The following is a 20,129-nucleotide window of genomic DNA, read 5'->3' as shown; positions in this document are numbered from 1 at the left end:
GCCCGTCATTGAAGGAAAGGAAAGAGATTAAGGGAAATAATAGTTTTCAACTTTACAGCGTTTTATTCCTTTTTTACAGAACAGAGTTTGAAGAAGTCAAAATGGAATTAGTATCTAGAAATTATTAGAAAATATGTTTTTCATTTTAAGGAATTCATAAGAATCCACGCAAATAATATTTATTTTTAACAATTAACACTATAACAGGACTTAGAACTGATAAATGAGGAAAAAATAGCGCATTCATTTACAAGGATAAAATTACAGCCATTTTTTGACCAAAAATTCAGCCAACCAAAAATAAACATTATCTTTTAGACGAAGAAAATAATGTGGACTAAGAAAAACTATTTTTATCAAAAATATTTCTTGAGATATTCTCATTTTTTATATCATATCTATTCTAACCGAAAATATAACCTTTAATTTTCTGTCCAAAAATTATCTGAATTTATGAATTATGCTTGTCCTTCATTTTAGAGAGATGATGAGAGAAAGGTTGAAAGGTGCGTTGCGCCTTCATAATAATTTGTTTGATTTGCATATGATAAAATTATGATTATGATATAGGATATTAAGAGGTTATGGCCTAATAATACAGTATAAACATCAAATATGCAGTACAAGATGTATTGGGAGGTTTTGATTTTCAATAGTACCATCGTTTATAAGAACCTTTAAGGGACAATGAAGTATTGCCAGAGGCGGCTTAAGGTGTGGGGGGGGAGAGGAGGACAACCCCCCTAGAAAATGAGGGGGAGAGCAGGCACCTTATAGCCATTTAATTATGATTTTTAAGAACAGATTCAAAATACTGACAGACAATTTTCCAAATTTCCTGTAAAACTTCCAGGGGGGATTTTTTACCTTTATCACTTTCTGTCCCCTCCCGATGCATACATATTTATAACGTGCCCCCCCCCCCCCTCCTAAACTTTAAAATTCTAACCCTTCCTTCCAGTACAGTATTTTGCTTCCATTTTAGTGTTGAGGTTTTATCAAAATATTCTATTTATTTGAATCACCCTGTAATTGTCCTATATTTTTTTTAATTACTGCCAAGAAAAATTAATTAGAATTAATCCTAGAAAATATAGAGTGCCATTCTTAATCTACCTTATAGAGGACCAGTTGAAATTACGTGAAAAAAAATGATTTCCAGATAGACCTTTGGAAGTGGAGTACATGGCCTTTACAATAAGTAAAGGATTATCGTACATCATAACTCTATATACCTTGTTGACTTTATGTCATTAATAAATTTTCGGAATTTTTTTAGCAGAAGTCCTGATGCTTCTAGCAGCTCTGTCCTGATATTTCTTGTAGCTGTCCTGATACTTATGGTAGCTGTCTTAATTTGTCTAGCAGCAGTCCTGATACTTCTTGTAGCTGTCCTGATACCTCTTGTAGCTGTCCTGATGCTTCTGGTAGCTGTCCTGACAATTCTGTAGAAGTTTACCGAACGCTTCTGGTAGCTGTCCTGAAACTTCTTGGAAGAACTCCTGGTGCTTCTTGTAGAACTCCTGGTGCTACTTGTAGAACTGCTGGTGCTTCTGGTAGAACTCCTGGTGCTTCTGGTTGAACTCCTGGTGCTTCTGGTAGAATTACTGACCCTCCTGGTGTTTCCCGTGCCAGATCAGTCAGTAAGCTTTTAGAGATTAAGAGAAATATGGCTTTGTTTGTTCTGCTGGCTGAAACAACTTGTGAAATATTACAAACGACTTTACGATCTTAATTATAAATTGCACACCGTAAAAATGTCTCATTGGTATCAAATGAATCCTAAAATGTTTCTCTGCAATACTGCATTCTCAGTTTAAATATGTTACAAAGCCGGTCTCTCCCTTTAACAAGTATATTTTTTAAATTTATACTCCCTACGACTTTTTAACAAAAAAGTGTTATATTTACAAGAGTGTGTACACAAATGATGACGCTACATTGACGGTATTGCCTAGGTCATTTTTTTAATACCTATAAGTGTTTCTAGGGGTGTGTGTATAGGATTCAGATCCGTAAAAAAATGCGGATCTGCACGGAACCGGATCTGGGGACAAAAATATCAGCTAAAACCTATTAATAAAAACATCAAGACCAGGAGAAGCACCAAGATCAAGAACAAGAACGTTACATGACGATAAATATGTTGAGTATAACAAAGAAAAACATACCTAGAGTGGAAGCAAGTTCGGAAGATACAGAAAAACAAATACCTAGAGTGGAAACAAGGTCGAAAGATACAGAAAAACAAATTCCTAGAGTGGAAACAAGACAGAAGATAAAGAAAAACAAATACCTAGAGTGGAAACAAGGTCGAAAGATACAGAAAAACAAATACCTAGAGTGGAGACAAGTCAGGAAGATACAGAAAAACAAATACCTATAGAGTGGAGACAAGGTCGAAAGATACAGAAAAACAAATACCTAGAGTGGAGACAAGTCAGGAAGATACAGAAAAACAAATACCTAGAGTGGAAGGAAGGTCGAAAGATACAGAAAAACGAATACCTATAGTGGAAGCAAGGTCGGAAGAAAGGAATTAAGACTAAGAGATAAGAAGAAAAACAAGATAAAAGAAGAGAACTTACAGAACCAAGGAAGTTGGTAAAGGAGAGAAAAATCAACAAGAAAATGAAGGTTGACAGAAAAGGAAAAATAAGAAAATTCAAACTGAAGATATGTAAAACAAGCAGGGACAATGAAAGGAAGAGCTTTTCTATAAATCCAATAAGTTAAATTATTGTAGCAAGAACCACAGACGCGTACGAAAAATCCACAGCTGTATCTAGAACTAATGCGTTGTTAGACAGGCACAGCCAGAAAGTTAATCTGGTTCCAAAAATCAACCAGAAAGTCCAGAGATACAGCCAGCAGATAAGAAGGGATTAAGAGCAATTCTTACAGGTGTGAAAACAGGTTCTAACCCTCACCGATGATAACAGGTTCTAACCCTCACCGATGAAAACAGGTTCTAACCCTCACCGATGATAACAGGTTCTAACCCTCACCGATGATAACAGGTTCTATCCCTCACCGATGATAACAGGTTCTAACCAACAGGTTCTAACCCTCACCGATGATAACAGGTTCTAACCCTCACCGATGATAACACGAATGACGACGTAGACAGAGCTTAATGCAGAGTCAAAAAAAATACAGTTGGAACAGAAGTAAACGAAACATGACGTAAAGATCGTCAATGATCCATTAAATAACTTGCAGCATTTTATTCATAAACTTAATTTATGAAGTATGTTTATAGAATTGTTCTGATACAAAATAACTCTAGCCCTTGCATTTCCAAAATGTGGTGTGTCTTTTTTCCATTTTGTGCTTTCAATATTTTGGAGAATTCATTAATTTTTGTTGTATTCAATAAACTAAGATCTGATGGAAAAACTTCATATCTCTGATAATATTTAAAACACAAAAAAAGGCATTTTTGTATCCCCTTTATTCCTGTATCTCTTGTATCGCTTGTATATATTTCTTGGATCTCCTGTATCCCTAACTTTTGTATCCCCTGTATCTCTGTATTCCTATATCCCCGTATCTCCTGTATCTATGGATTATAAACCGTCCTAGTCTCTGTATCCTGGCGATGGTATGAGAAAGAGCATAAAGAGAGAACAGATAACTCCGAGTCCAGCAAACTATAGAGAGAGGAAGAGAGGGTTCTCCAATCCTGAGCGCAGATGAGGTTCAACTCTTCTGTAGATTCAACACATTTGGCGGTTTGGTAATTTGATTTATTAAAAAATATCCTCAAAGGATGATACTTCAGATACGACTGTCATTCTGATATTCACGATTCCCTGCAGCCAGACTGTTTTTTTTTGCTAAATCATTAAATTAGCCATTAAAAGATCATATTCAGGGCAGAAGACTTAAATTAACCTTGGGATCGTCAAATTGTCTGAGTATTAGGTCGTCTTTCTAGTCTCATCCTTTGTGAATCCGCGAAAAAAATATTTTGGAAAATGAAACTATTTTACTCGAAATTATAAACGGAATATTTAAGCGACTCACAAATTCTCGTATTCCTACTAAAATGTTCTGTATTTAGAAGCGCTTTCGGTAGGTTCATTGTGAGAACTTTCTTCGGTATTTTCTTTCTCGCTTTTCTTAAAGAGACAGTCGGCGTAATTACAAGTCATCCTTACAATGATCGCTTTCCTGTTTTGAAAGCATACACGATTTTGAACTTCCGTTTCTGAAAAAATCCGCTTTTCACTTTTAGAAAACTGCAATTGAAAATAGTCGATTTTTAAATAGAAAAAATAATCGTAGCTCCATAATTTTTGTTCAGAAAAAAAGGGTTACCGGGTTCCATACAGTCATAGAGAATAGAATATATAGAGAGGAATTAAAAGAATCTCTCGGTATGAATTTTTTCAGTCCCTTTCAGCCTATTATATGGCATAAATATGTGAAGTACACCTGCAGTATGGAAGCAGTACAACAAAATGGCCGTTTTACACTTTTTTCTGGTAAATTCCTCTCTATATATTCTATTCTCTATGCATACAATATTTCGGACTTGAAAAATCCTGATATCTTTGAAACCTGATGAACGCCTATTTTATCTAAAGGAAATCATCTTTTGTTAAATTTAAGGTCTACGCCATTAGGTTGCAAAGATATAAGAATTTGAAAATTTGGTTTTGAGAAGAGTAATTGCAGTTTCTTGCAAATGTTGCATGATTTGGAAATTTAAAATTTTTCACGCTTAATAGTTCACACTTTCTTATAGCTTAATAGTTCACACTTTCTTATAGCTTAATAGTTCACACTTTCACAATTTCTTATAGCTTAATAGTTCACACTTTCTTATAGCTTAATAGTTCACGCTTTCTTATAGCTTAATAGTTCACGCTTTCTTATAGCTTAATAAATAGTTCACGCTTTCTTATAGCTTAATAGTTCACACTTTCTTATAGCTTAATAGTTAACGCTTTCTTATAGCTTAATAGTTCACACTTTCTTATAGCTTAATAGTTCACACTTTTTTAAAGCCTAATAGTTCACGCCTTCTTATAGCTTAATAGTTCACACTTTCTTATAGCTTAATAGTTCACTCTTTCTTATAGCTTAATAGTTCACGCTTTCTTATAGCTTAATAGTTCACGCTTTCTTATAGCTTAATTTTTCACGCTTTCTTATAGCTTAATAGCTCACACTTTCTTATAGCTTAATAGTTAACGCTTTCTTATAGCTTAATAATTCACACTTTCTTATAGCTTTTACATAATTATAATTATGAGAATAAAATAATAGCTATAGCATCTTAATTCTTAAACAAAAGCACGTCAGAAATTAATTAACTAATATTTTCAACGAAAAGTTAGTTTATTTATAATCTAAAATGCAAAAGTAATATTCATATTGTTTGTAATCAAGAAACTTTCTTTAAGTTTTGTATTGTCATCATAATTTTTTAACAAAGAGAATTCTAAAAAAAACGGGTCCGGGTTCCCGATTGGTCAGAGTCCAGATTGTAAAACTCTTTTTTTTTAAGTGTTGTATTTTGAAACCACATTGTGAATTTAAACTTGTGAACAAAAATATTTTTTTCAAAACTAAGATTTTTAATGGTCTTCGAAAATAAATCCATATTATTATTCACACTTATCCCATTCTTCCATTTTTAAGTCTTAGAAAATTTATAACGTCACAGGGTGAAAATTTTACAAGTATTTTGGACTTAGAAATAATAGAACTTTAGTCAATTTTTTAAGTTCATATTAGTGTTTCATCAATAAAAGTCTTAACCTTATAAATATTTACAACTTAGAATTATTATTATTTCTTTCATTTAGACTTTTTTACAAGTATTTTGGTCTTAAAAATTCACAAAAGGCCTTTTATTTTTTTAGTTCAACAGTATAAGCTTTAATTTATAAGTCCTTCCAACTTAGAATTATTATTATAAAACTGAACCAAGGCTCGATCCATTTAAATCTATAAGTAGAGAAATTCAACAAATAAAGTCCCGCGTAGCAAACTAGGATCTAGGCGACGTTGAATATAAATCAAGGACTAATAAGTTTATTACTTTTTTATTTAAGTAATATATTACAAGTCTGAAATCTTATTTTCCCCAAATAGATTCTAGTACAATAGATGGCAACGTAGAATTTGTACACTCTCAGTACAGCTGTACTCTGACGTCACAAGTGTCAATCCAGTTTTTGTGTCCAACTAAATTATTAATAATAGTGATAGTTTAAGAATAAAGTGCAGAAAAATAAGTGAAATTTTATGTGTTCTTTATTTCCTGTTTTTAAACTTTTTTATTTAATCTTGTAAAACATGTCAACTAATGTGAGAAAATTTCATTTTCCTTTTTATATTTGACACTTGTGACGTCGTGCATAATTGGTTCATTTCTCTGTTCCCACCAATTGTACTTGATAATCTATTTAATTTTCCCTATCTCATTATTTTCCCGAGGTCCATCCTAATAGAGAACAGTTAACGTAGTTGAGAAATAGTAACTCAACAATATATGTTTAAAGGGTTCCAATGTAAAAATACAACCAGTTTTTCCTTGATAACGCCGTTTTCATATTAATGTCTTATTGCAAGTTCGTTTCACAATGGTTCCCTTTAAAGGGAGTGTTCGCGAAACATGAAAGGGGGTATAGGCTTACGTCGAAACATATTCGATGGTGATTGTTACTAATCTATCTCACGCAAATCTGCCCCTTTAGTAAAAGTAAATTCAACTTAAAATCTAACCGCGTCAACCTTGTTGCACCAGCTAGTCCTGTCCATAGAGCTAGGTACAGTACAAACTTGTACCGGAAAGGTTGACCCGGCTCGGAAATTCAAATGTACTCCGACTGCCCATGATCTGTTGCGTCTATAATAAGAAAATTGTTAAAAACGACTCATGCCAAAGAAGGTAGCGTCCAAACTATTTCAGAAAGTTTTAATATTCGACGCATTCGTATATAGTTGATATTTCATAATATATTTTTTGTTTTATATACAAAACGACGATTTTTTGTCCGGTAGGTGTTTCTCTGCTTGGTTGAGTTAGTAAATTTCATAGTTTTGTTTTTTGTTCATGTTTTGTGATTATATTTCGGTCTCAAAACATGAAAATCTTTGAAAAAGATCTTAAATCCAATGGCTGTCTACCACACCAAAAGCTAGGGACTTAAATGAATAAAAAGTTAAGTTAAGAATTGAATCGTTTACAATGAAAAATATTTAGAATACAAATTAATTAAAAACATTTCATTAATTTCATTATTTTTAATCCTTTTCTTATATTTTGTGTTTGTCATTTTATAAACTGTACAAAAATAAAAAAAAATTTCTTTTACTTTTGATATTATCTCAATCCAAGCCAAAATGCCAAACTTCAAAATGTCAAAACTTTCTCAATTTTTATTCTACAGACCAGGATCGTAAATGTTGCGTAGATTTCTGAAAGGTCCAACAATATTAAAATAAAATCATAAAAAAAACATAAAACAGTATTTTTGGGACACCTTGCAGTGTATATACAAATTTGCAAAAATATCGGGATTAAGGCTTGATCCACTCTCTTTCTTAATCTCGAGATTAAATAATGCTTGTTCTCCTCTTGTTATTAATCTCCATATTAATAAACCGATTGGGATTAAGGATATCCTATTCTAAAGTTTTCAGCTCTGATCGGTCTAATCACGATTCAGAATCATTGCTTTAATTGATTTCAAACTATAGAATATTTCAGACTCAAGAATATGGCAGAAGAAAATTCGAGGTAAAATTGCAAAATTAAATAAATACTTAGGACTTATGTATTCTAAAAAGTAATCTACTCCTGACAACATACTCATAATTCTGAAAACTTGCAAATCAAATTAAATTATTAAAGCACTTTTGAATTGAATTTAAAATAAAGTATTCAGAATTAAGGATTTTATATCTAGTAATAAAATATTTAAAGTATTTTTAAGTATAAATAAATGAATTTTTAGTATTAATGAATGTATTCCTATTATTACTGAATGTATTCCTAGTATTAATGAATGTATTCCTAGTATTACTGAATGTATTCCTTGTATTAATGAATGTATTCCTAGTATTACTGAATGTATTCCTTGTATTAATGAATGAATTCTTAGTTTCAATGAATGTATTATTTATAAATGAATGTATTCCTAGTATTAATGAATGTATTTCTAGTATTACTGAATGTATTCCTTGTATTAATGAATGTATTCCTAGCATAAATAAATGTATTCCTTTTATTCATTAATGTATTCCTTGTGTCAATGAATGAATTAGTATTAATGAATGAATTCCTCGTATTAATGATATATTCCTAGTATTGTTCAATGTTTTATTCCTAGTATTAATGAATGTATTCCTAGTATTATTGAATGTATTCCTAGTATTAATGAATGTATTCCTAATATTATTGAATGTATTCCTAGTATTAATGAATGTATTCCTGTAGTAAATGCCCAACGATAATAAATAGTTTTAGATCCATACCAATCTCAAACGAGGAAACCAATTACTCTCTCACTGTAATCAAAGTGGAGTATTTTCCAACTGACATTTATTTTGATTTCTATGTTACAAGTTAAGTTAATGAACGTAATTAAAAGTTTTTCGTCCTTAAATACAAGCATAGTTAAGCTAATCACAATACAGGTTTGATGTAGTTATTTAGACGTGGCTAGGTAAGGTTAATCACAATACAAGTTTTGCTTAGCTATTTACATGCGCATTTAGATTTTCAGACAATTTACAACGTAATATATCTAGGTGTGTTCAGGTTTACAAATATAGTGTTTGTTACGATATTTGTTACATTCCTAGAATTGTTGAATGTATTCCTAGTATTGTTGAATGTATTCCTAGTATTGTTGAATGTAATCCTAGTATTGCGCCCCTCCCTGGCTATTTCTCCCCTGCAACTTGCAGTTTCTGGCTGGAAGGAATACTCTTGGTATTATTATGATGTTTTGGATTAATTGGCAATACAGTATCTATTATTATTCTCTCAAGACAGGAAATGAAAAACTGTTTCAACAGGTGATAATTTTTTAATATGTATTTAATTTTTTTAATATATTTTAACATGTGAATATTCTTTTTTTTAACATATTAATGAATAATTTTTTTTAAAAATGCTTTTATATCTTAATATTTTTGAATATGGACTTTTATATCAGATTTAAGCCATAAGTAAACAACTGAATCTTTGTTTAGACTACTGTTAACCAGAGCTTACTTTGTTTAGACTACTGTTAACCATAGCTTACTATGTTTAGACTACTGTTAACCCTAGCTTACTTTGTTTAGACTACTGTTAACCTATTTTACTTTGTTTAGACTACTGTTAACCCTAGCTTACTTTGTTTAGACTACTGTTAACCCTAGCTTACTTTGTTTAGACTACTGTTAACCCTAGCTTACTTTGTTTAGACTACTGATAACTCTAGCTTACTTTGTTTAGACTACTGATAACCCTAGCTTACTTTGTTTAGACTACTGTAAATCCTAGCTTACTTTGTTTAGACTACTGTTAACTCTAGCTTACTTTGTTTAGACTACTGTTAACCCTAGCTAACTTTGTTTAGACTACTGTTAACCCTAGCTTACTTTGTTTAGACTACTATTAACCCTAGCTAACTTTGTTTAGACTACTGATAACCCTAGCTTACTTTGTTTAGACTACTGATAACTCTAGCTTACTTTGTTTAGACTACTGATAACTCTAGCTTACTTTGTTTAGACTACTGTTAACCCTAGCTAACTTTGTTTAGACTACTGATAACCCTAGCTTACTTTGTTTAGACTACTGTTAACTCTAGCTTACTTTGTTTAGACTACTGATAAACCTAGCTAACTTTGTTTAGACTACTGTTAATCCTAGCTTACTTTGTTTAGACTACTGTTAACTCTAGCTTACTTTGATTAGACTACTGTTAACCCTAGCTTACTTTGTTTAGACTACTGTTAACCCTAGCTTACTTTGATTAGACTACTGTTAACCCTAGCTTGCTTCGACAACATATTCATCCTAGTGATCATATTTGACTACACCCTGTTGAAAGGTAAAATTTATTTAGCCAATGAGACTATTTTTTAGCTTATTGTAACATTTATAGTTTAACGTTTACTTTGTTTTCTACAGAGTGTCCCAATAAACATGAGAATTATGTGACGAATATAAATCCTCTTTGCTAAGAATTTGTTAAGAGCCCCATAGTAAATTACGTTGTATAATGTATATTGTCAATCTAGCTAAATGTACCCATTTGTAAATACGTAAATTATGTATTGCGATTGACCCATTCAATGTACGTAGATATAAAAAACTCCGTCATACCCATATTGTGATTGTGCATAACTTGTAATTACGCTGTTAAAGACCCAATTCTTATCTAAACTGAAGAATTTTACCTTAGTTAATACAGAAACTCTGCTGTAATTAGAGTGTTGAGAGTAATTTGGTAATTCGTATGTTTCAGAATTGATTGTTATTGTCTGGTTGACATAGCTAAGATTGTTGCCTTGAGTTTTGGATTGATCTATAGATTGTTATTGTCTGGTTGAGATAGCTAAGATCATTGCCTTGAGTTTTGGATTGATCTATAGATTGTTATTGTCCGGTTGAGATAGCTAAGATTGTTGCCTTGAGTTTTGGATTGATCTATAGATTGTTATTGTCTGGTTGAGATAGCTAAGATCATTGGTTTGAGTTTTGGATTGATCTATAGATTGCTATTGTCCGGTTGACATAGCTTAGATTGTTGCCTTGAGTTTTGGATTGATCTATAGATTGTTATTGTCCGGTTGAGATAGCTAAGATCATTGACTTGAGTTTTGGATTGATCTATAGATTGCTATTGTCCAGTTGAGATAGCTAAGATCATTGTCTTGAGTTTTGGATTGATCTATAGATTGCTATTGTCCGGTTGACATAGCTAAGATTGTTGCCTTGAGTTTTGGCTTGATCTATAGATTGTTATTGTCCGGTTGAGATAGCTAAGATCGTTGCCTTGAGTTTTGGCTTGATCTATAGATTGTTATTGTCCGGTTGAGATAGCTAAGATCATTGACTTGAGTTTTGGATTGATCTATAGATTGCTATTGTCCAGTTGAGATAGCTAAGATCATTGCCTTGAGTTTTGGATTGATCTTTAGATTGTTATTGTCCGGTTGAGATAGCTAAGATCATTGACTTGAGTTTTGGATTGATCTATAGATTGCTATTGTCCAGTTGAGATAGCTAAGATCATTGCCTTGAGTTTTGGATTGATCTTTAGATTGTTATTGTCCGGTTGACCTAGCTAAGATCGTTGCCTTGAGTTTTGGCTTGATCTATAGATTTCCTATTAGCCATCAACATCATTAAATAACTCTTAAAGCTTTGAAAGTAGTCCTATTTTTAATATTTCCTTGTGTTTACAAAAAATAGTCATTATAAGTAACAAATTTTATAGTTTGTGACAAAGAAATTGATAGTAAAAACGTGTTAAGTTCTGGATTTTAAAGCAATTACTATAATCTACTAAATTGCATTCTATCGCAGACTACCCTATGACATGCATCCCAGCCCTAACTTCTAAACCTAGAGCCAAAATTAAACATTTCCAAACAGTTTAAATCAGACATTTTTACTTGATATTGATGTTAATTTGAGAAAATTCAAGGAAAGTATGAAAGTATTTGTAAAATCTGTGTTTGCTTCGGTAGACAAATATGCAGGGTTGATGCGTGCCAGGCGTCTAACAAGTCGGTATGTGTCGCGTTGAAGAAGCACAAAACCGCAACCGTCATGTAAAAATGCACAATGGGCTTAAAGCCAGGAAATAGTTGTATTTTCATGATTACTGAGACTAAAAACTAGCAATGCTTCCTCCCTGTAGCCACTTAACCCACTGTGCAGAGTTGATATGCAGACAATACTCTGCACAATAGCACCAAAATTTCCATCTCGATTCATTGATTAACTCAAATTATACAGCAATATGCAGCCGTATGATTAGCAAAATCCCATTTGTGCTACATAGGCAGGGCCGTCCACGTCAGTCATGGCTCTTTACCTACCTTATCTGTGTCTTTAATCCATTTAACTTTGTATTTCAGAATGGGAATGGCCTGTATCTTACAACAGCGAAGCCTACACTATACTTGTACCAAAGTTCTTGTTCCCTCTGAACTCAGTCTCCTTCTGTGCCTCAGCATATCTCACAATAGCAATTGCATATGAAAGGTATTTGTTTTTAATTAGTTCTTTTTTAAACACTTATTTCTTTTGAAATTTTGATTTAAAAAACGATTGGGTACAGATTTAAGAGTTGTAAAAATTCAATAATGTAGTCTTGTTGACATTGCCATTGCAGACAGGTCTGCTTTGGTATCTGTAAATTGGAAGCACAGTTTAAACTAGGACCGCAAAGATTGGCCCAGTTAGGATATTCAAATGTACACCGGTTGTGCGTGATTGATAAATTTTATCTACTAATTAACCCTAAACATCATTTGTAGACCATAATCTGCACCATCTCCGGGTTCATATACAGCCAACCTCAGATATAAGGATACATAGCAAGAGCGCAAGAAATGTCGTCGTGAAATTTTTTTAAAAATTCTTGACGCCGGTCTGCGCTCAGATGTTCGCAGCTTTAAAGGGTTGAATAAGATTTAAAAAATATATCCAAATATCCTTGTTCAGAATTCTAATTTTTGTATTCTAGAGATAAATTATTTTAAGATAAATTAATTTCCCTGAAATAGTTTTCCCGCGGCATTTGATCTTAAATAGGTTGAGAATATTATATTATAAAAAACTCTTGCTATTTATCCAAAGAGAGGTAAATTCAATTTTCTAAATGCGCCTATTAGCAATCTATCCAGCCCCTACAATTTGCGCTCAATACGCGTTTTTCCAATCTTGGCTATAGAGAGTTCTGTTAAGGTATTTGGCAGTCTGCCATCCCCACTACTTCCGAAACATCTCCACTGGAGGAAGTGCTAATTGTCGTCTTCTTGGTTATATTATACCTGTCCTCCTGTTCAGCTTTCTTTTCAACCTACCACGCTTCTTCGAAACGGAGTTCGAGTACACGGTTAGTAGATAATTTAAACAATGTGAGGTACTTTCCCCAAGGCATTTTCCCAAATGGCAACTTCCAAGGGTATTTTTCCAAGTGGCCACTTCCCAAATGTGCAATTTCCCAAGCGGCAACTTCCCAAGTCAGTCCTAGCTGCAGCGCTCAGCTCTTATTGCAGCCTGCATTGCCTCAGAAGGCCTAACCTAACCTTTGGGAAGTTGTTGCTTGGGAAATTCCACATTTAGAAAGTTGCCACTTATGAAATTCTCACTTGGAAAGTCACTCTAGGATAAATGCCATTGGAAACATACCTTACATCAATTAAACAATATCTTCTCAGTAAAATTGTAATCGTCATAATAATAGATTTTAAACTATGATCAGGATTCAACACTGAGCTTCAAACTTTCTGCTTTACGACAGGATCCGAACTACATCAGGTATTTCAAAACTGTTCTTTTATATTGCTTCAGCGAGGATAGGAAGGCCAGCCAAAACAATTTCTCTTTAGAGCCTCATTCTCTTCAATTACTCATCCGAGCCACCTCGAAATCCTCGTCCTTCAATTATTATGTGTTTTAATGCTTCTAATTCTTGAAAATATAACTGTTTTTAAAAATCCGGCTACCTCAGTAGGGCATAAATGATGAATAGACTAAATAATTGTAATGCTTACATCATGTTGGAAACCTCGCGATTAGTATTCGCCTATTATTCTCCCCGTGGAACCACTCGGAAAAATTCAATGATTTTAATATAAATAACAAAAAAGAATAAAGTTCTTTAAATCACGAATTATTTGGGCATTTTACACCAGGAATAATAAAAAATGCGCGTTAAAAATATGAAAATTTTTTGGACATTAAACTCGAACAATTTAATTTAATTGAAACGATTGTTTTCTATTTACAATAATTCAATATTTTTATTTATGGCCTGACTTGGCCTGATTCTTAAAAAATAGTTTTACTTTGGAGGATTAGACACTTGGAAGGACGAGGATTTCGAGGTGGCTCGTACAAGAAAATGATGAGAATGTTGCTTGGACTAGAAATTGTTGTGGCTGACCTTCCTCCCCTCGTTCAGCCTACCTAATTTTGTTGCAAAAAACGCGCTGGGTCAACCACATACTTACGTACACTAGACAGGCTGGTACCTGTAAACACTGGAATAGTCGATCCTCTTTAGCCAAGCAAATTTTGGGCTCATTTAAATTCTGTATTAAAAATGATTGCTGTACTTGCATGGCTCTTAAAAGACATGTTTCTTCAGCACACAATTTGTCCTTAAACCATTCCATCTTTAGTTTTATTCCTTTTAAATGATGTCTATTTTTCTAAAAGCTGATTTAATATTTTTTATTCAGATACTACATAAACATCTGCAGATTTTTGTTCACATGCTTCATACCCTTTGCTTCTCTTGTCTTCTTTAACCTGCAAATATTTTCTGGGATAAGGTAAAATAAAAAATTATCATGATAGAGCAGGACAAGTATTGGTTGTATTTAAATACTATAATTGTTAGTGTACTTCACACTCAGAACCCCAACTTTTGAGAACTGGGGATTTACTTTCAAGCAAGTGAAATTGCATTGTACAGGGTATTAAAAACCAAAGTTACCAAAGTAAAAAATAAATGTTCTTTTCCTTGTTCCTTCTGTGTAATCTATGAAAAAGATTTATGCGCAAATTTTTAAAAATCTTGAAAGAGTTATATTATCTTCATTGATAAAATATTTAGCTTTATTAGATAAGTAACTAACTAACTAAATAAATAAATAAATAAATAAATAAAAAAATAAATTAATAAATAAATTAATAAATACATAAATAAATAAAAAATAAATAAGTAAGTAAATGAATAACTCGATAAACAAATAAATAAATAAAGAAATAAATTAATTAATAGATAAATGAATAGATATAAATAAATTAATTGAAACCTTATACACACAATAAAAGTAATGATTTTGAGAGCAAAGTTAAATATTTTTCCAGAACAGATTTTAAAAAAGCCTTAAAAATAAAAATCTGGATAATTTAGATTAAGAACTTAATTTGCTTTAAAACAGATTATATTGAATTATGTTTATCAGCCCGTAGCCAGGGGGTGGGGTACAATGACGAATTTGTACCTCCCTTTTTTAAATAAGCCATGCTTGGTATAATATTCTATGCCTTAATAATTCTTTTCTAAAGCTGTTCCCTCAGATCAACCAAGTTAAACCTCCTTTGGAAAATCCTGGCAATACGGGCCATATGTTTATCATTAAAAGGTACAGTCATGTGCGCGCCCGAAACTCCGTTGGACGAGAAGTAAATTTGGCGGGAGTTCTTATCTGCATTGTCTTCGTTTTCCTCATCTGTAATATTCTACGGGTGGTTCTTAACCTTTACGAGATATTTCTCACCGAGGAAATACTGAGGTTAGCTTTAATAATTTTAAGATTTAAAACTTTACTTTACTTTACTGCAATCAAATAAAAAGAATGAATAATGAAAAAAATTGAAGGCTAATCTGAAAATTTTTATCAAGAAAATATAAGATTCTATTAGTATTCTGTTTAAGTTTGAATATAATCCAATATGATATGGGACACTCTGTAAATAGATTCTAAATTAAATTTACCTAGATCTTTGATGAACTGAGAACCACGAGATTTAACTTGGGTTTATTTTTATGAAATAGGGTCTTCTTTTACCATGAGCCATAAAGGAAAATAAATATTTTGTCAGCAATTTAAATGGTTAAAAAAAGCTTAAACAAGAAAAAATAAAAAGAGATGATGATTGAATTTAATAATACAATAATAGAATTACAAACTGAGAGCAGCTCAATGATAATATTCATATTTGCAGCTGCAATGGAATGTTTACCCCTCCGGACTGGTTCATGTGTCTGGCGAGTCTCAATCATGTCATTCTTGTAATGAGTGGTTCGGTCAACTTCCTCATCTACTGCACTTATGGGAAAAAGTTCAAGAGCATGCTACAAAAAGTTCTTAAAAGGTCAGACAAGGGTGTGGTAAACAATATTTGTGAGAGCCCCATGATAGGGAATATATTTAGTAGGTTTGTTTGGGGTCGTCTTTGCTTATATTTGATCAAAATTTGGCAGAGTGTATGAAAAGCAAATGTTTTCAGAATTGTTTATCCTAAACATTTTTTAACCCTGACAGAAAAAAATGCAATAAATGACCCAAAAGCTATCCAAAAACGATGCAAAATGATGCAAAAATGATGCAAAAACGATGCAAAAACACACATGTTTTAACGATCGTTTTCAGATCATTTTCTCATTTTTTCAGTATAAAGATATTGCAAAGTTTAATAAAAGCAAACTTTATCATAATTTGCTCTTTTGAATTCTTAGAAGTTTTATTAACATCACCATTAGATAATTAGATAATTAGATAATTAGATAATTAGATTAGATAATTAGATAATTAGATAATTAGATAATTATTAGATTAGATAATTAGATAATTAGATAATTAGATAATTAGATAATTAGATAATTAGATAATTAGATAATTAGATAATTAGATTAGATAATGTCATGAATTCTGAAATTAAATATATAGATTTAAGTTGAGGCTTTATTTTATAGTGTTTTTAACTTTAGGAAGATCTTGTCTTGCAATAATGAATATATTTCAGTATCAACATCCACTGTGCTTCAAATACTCAAAACCATGAGTCTGCAACAAGCACTCCAACTTCAGATCCTCCAATGGTTAGTAACCATGCAATATTTTATTTTTTTTTAGACCTGAAAAATATCTCCGCCCCTGCCCCTTAACACAATGCCTGATTGCACATCTGAAAAGAACAAAAAGAAAGAATGCTTTAAAATATTTGTAAAAGAGCAATTTATTCAACATTTTCTGTCATAGACGGGCGCATTCAGCTTTTATATAAATAGTTCGTTTATAGTTTGTTAACAACTCATTTCGTTCTTTCAGTCGTTCAATAAAAAATTTGATTTGTTCGGTCATTCGTTTTATTCTTTTGTTTGAACAAACAATTTAGAAATTGTTCATTAACAGTCTGACCAATTAATAAAATCATTAACGATTAAAAATTGGTCGTTTAAGTTTTTTTGTTAAAAAAATATCCGTTTTATATTGCTCTGAACGATCCAATTCCTTCGTCCATAGTTTGTCCATATTATTCTAAACAACACCATCATTCACGACAAATTTTATTTGTTTCTAAATATTTTGTTTGTTAGTGAAAACAATGCCTATATATAAATTTATAGTCTGTAATGATGATTTTAACATAAACTATCAAAAATATAATTAATTTTTTGCTGACCTAAATTTTGGTACTAAATTATAGCCTGTAAAGGAATTGAGTTTTAGCCACGAATTCTGAGCGCTATATCTTTGCAACCTGATGGTGTTATTCTTTGATATTTCAAACTATTATTATTTGATCTAAAATAATTTATAGTTTGAAATATCTAAGGTCTCTGACATTGAAATGCAAAGATATAGGGATTAGAGTTTGTGACAACAACTCAATTCCTTTAGTTTCAACAAAAGTATTTATCAAAAAATGTTGATAAAACGTTTAAATGAATTGTAAGCGTTATTTCAGTTGGCCCTCCATACCTGATTTACAACGATACCCTTGAAACCTTTATCTAATTAAAAATGTGGAAGATGTTGTCGCGTGTTCTTCTAGGTTTAAAAATATTAATTCTAATTTTTGCAGTAGAGATGCGCAATCTACAATTAAAAATAATCAGTTTTCAAAATTATAAACAATGGTATTTAATTCATTCTCCATCAGACAAAGGTTTTAAGGGTACCATTGTAAATCGGGCATTGCCATCTTTGCATGAAGGATCACTTGAAATTATGCTTACAGTCCCTTTAAAGAATAAACCCCATCTTCCCTCAATGGTTGCCCCTACTCTGCCACTTTTTCTCTAATGCATCTTCAAATAAATACAAAGAAAATTTTGTTATTAAATTATGTTTTGCCTTGATGCACTTAATGATTATATAATTGTCTTGATGTAAAAATACTTTAGATTCTTCACTTTCTTGTGTTCTCAGTAAATTAAAGCTTGAAAGAATTGCTTTCTTTTTTGATTGGAAATTACATCTTTTCTCAAACTATGGAAAAATCAAATAAAATAAGGTATAATTTTATTAATGTTATAGCACGTGGGAGAACCCCTTGAGACATCTCCTAAAAGAAAGGAATCATCCCAAAAAGAAGTGCTCAAGAAAACAGTTGCCCGTGTTGCCATCTTCCACAAAGATGATGGGTCGGTATATTTAAATGAGATATCAGTTCAAATACTTAAAGAACCACAGAAAACAGAATCCATCGAAGGGATCATTGAAAATGTCGAAGAATCTAGCCAAGTGGAAGGTGTTGTGCTGATAAAAGATGAGAGTGAGAGGGAGGAAGAAAGATCTGCAGCACATGAGGAAGATTATGATGAATTTTCGAAATCATGTGAAAATAATGTTCAAATTGAAGAAAAAACCCTGAAGACTGGCAACGCTTCTGATCTAATTAAAGTACAATCTTATACAAATGATGGAGAAGGTTCCTCCCTAATCGAAGAAAGATCTTCTAAAGCCAGAAAAGGTTCTGCACAAACTGGAGAAATATCTTCAAAAGAAGGTTTTGCCAAAAATGAAGAAATATCAGATTGAGAAGGTTATGAATCTTTAAAAAGGTGGAGAAGGTTCTGCATGAATTAGAGAAAAAGATCTTCAACAAGCGAAGAATGTTTTGCACAAATAGAGAAAAAAAGATCTTGAAAAGACAGAGAAGGATCTACCCGAATTGTAGATAGAACTTCAAGCACAGAGAATGTTCTGTAAGAATTGAAAATATTTCTTCACAGGATCGAGAAGGTTCTGCATTAATTGGAGAAAGATTTACAAAAGACTGTCGAGATTGAGAAGGATTTGCCCAAATTGAGGATAAATCTTTAAAGACTGGGAAGAAATTGTACTAACTGAAAATAGATCTTCAAAGAATGGAGGTTCTTTACATATTAAAGAAAGGTCTTTAAAAAAACGTTGAGTAGTTCTGCTCAAACTATTTAAAGGTTGAGCTGTATCCTAGCTATCAAAAATCGAACTAGATTGTAAAAAGCTGTGACGGAAAAAGAAAACATTTTGAAAAAGGAGAAACTCTTTAAGTGAAACTAAAATTCCTTACAGGAAAAAAGTGAATATAAATGTGTTTTTTTTTATAAAGAAAACTGTAATTTAAAACAGGTTACTAAAAGGAGTTACGATTTAGACAAAAAAAACAAACAAAAAAAAAGAAATCTTTCAAATAATTCCTTTTCTTCTTTTAACTTTTTGTATTATTTAAATTTTTTTTTGAAAATTCGATTATTACGTGCTCAAGAAGAAAAATATACACCCCTTTTTTTAAATTATCTCATATATTAATTTTAAAATTCTACTTAGCGGACATCAAGTTTAGTTGATGTGGCTTAGCTATGTTTTTTCTTAGTTTTCCTCAGATATCTTAATAATTTGATGATTTTAGGCATAGTGCGGGCCATATAAAAGGCTGTAAATTTGACATATCACCTTTTTTATTTTCTGACTGTTGAGTAAAAACGTATTTTTAAATGGCAACAACTAATTAAAGATATTTTAGGCAAAAAACTGGATGTTTTCTGAAAAAAGTGTGAAAATAAGATAATTTATTATGATGCTAAGATGTATTACCAGCTTAAATGAAACCTTTATGTACATATCTAGCTGAACATTTTTTTTACATTAACCATGTAATAATCTTAAATGTATAAGCTAAAACAAAATTGTCGTCAGTTTGGCTAATCAAAACTAAATGATCGCCACAGGCTACTTGGACTGAAATTTGCGATTTTTTCCCCTGCAAATATCTGAACGAAGAAAGTAGACAGCAGAGCCCTTTTTCAATTTTTGGTTTTAAAGTACCCTTTATAAAGGACTTTTCATAAAATGTCGGATAGAATTTCACATTTTACTCCAAAATCCTGGGAGCACTCCGAAGTCCGAAACCCTGTAAGCAATTCCAAAAC

General features: G+C 31.9%; 1 protein-coding gene across 1 annotated transcript; it reads left to right on the top strand.

The window, feature by feature from the left end:
- Positions 1 to 8,972: 8,972 nt before the first annotated feature.
- LOC111705058 (FMRFamide receptor) lies at positions 8,973 to 19,355 on the top strand. The gene is made up of 10 exons (XM_023477486.1): positions 8,973 to 9,042; positions 9,994 to 10,067; positions 12,106 to 12,232; positions 12,938 to 13,088; positions 13,458 to 13,513; positions 14,440 to 14,532; positions 15,352 to 15,501; positions 15,935 to 16,084; positions 16,736 to 16,811; positions 18,253 to 19,355. Exons 1-10 carry the CDS (start codon positions 9,023 to 9,025, stop codon positions 18,754 to 18,756), a joined length of 1,401 nt encoding a protein of 466 aa, XP_023333254.1. The 5' UTR covers positions 8,973 to 9,022; the 3' UTR covers positions 18,757 to 19,355.
- Positions 19,356 to 20,129: the final 774 nt, after the last annotated feature.

The sequence above is a fragment of the Eurytemora carolleeae genome, unplaced genomic scaffold, assembly GCF_000591075.1.
Source record: "Eurytemora carolleeae unplaced genomic scaffold, Eaff_2.0 scaffold18, whole genome shotgun sequence".
NCBI classification, from domain to species: Eukaryota; Metazoa; Arthropoda; class Copepoda; order Calanoida; family Temoridae; genus Eurytemora; species Eurytemora carolleeae.
The sequence above is the reverse complement of the archived record's forward strand: the minus strand, read 5'-3'. Positions and strand labels throughout refer to the sequence as shown.

What these genes read in the sequence shown, in the direction of transcription:
- LOC111705058 (XM_023477486.1), top strand. Translation starts at nt 9,023, where the DNA reads ATGAAAAACTGTTTCAACAG. An exon ending in ATGAAAAACTGTTTCAACAG is followed by an intron (nt 9,043 to 9,993) that starts GTGATAATTTTT and finishes TACTTTGATTAG; the next exon opens with ACTACTGTTAACCCTAGCTT. An exon ending in ATAGCAATTGCATATGAAAG is followed by an intron (nt 12,233 to 12,937) that starts GTATTTGTTTTT and finishes AGTTCTGTTAAG; the next exon opens with GTATTTGGCAGTCTGCCATC.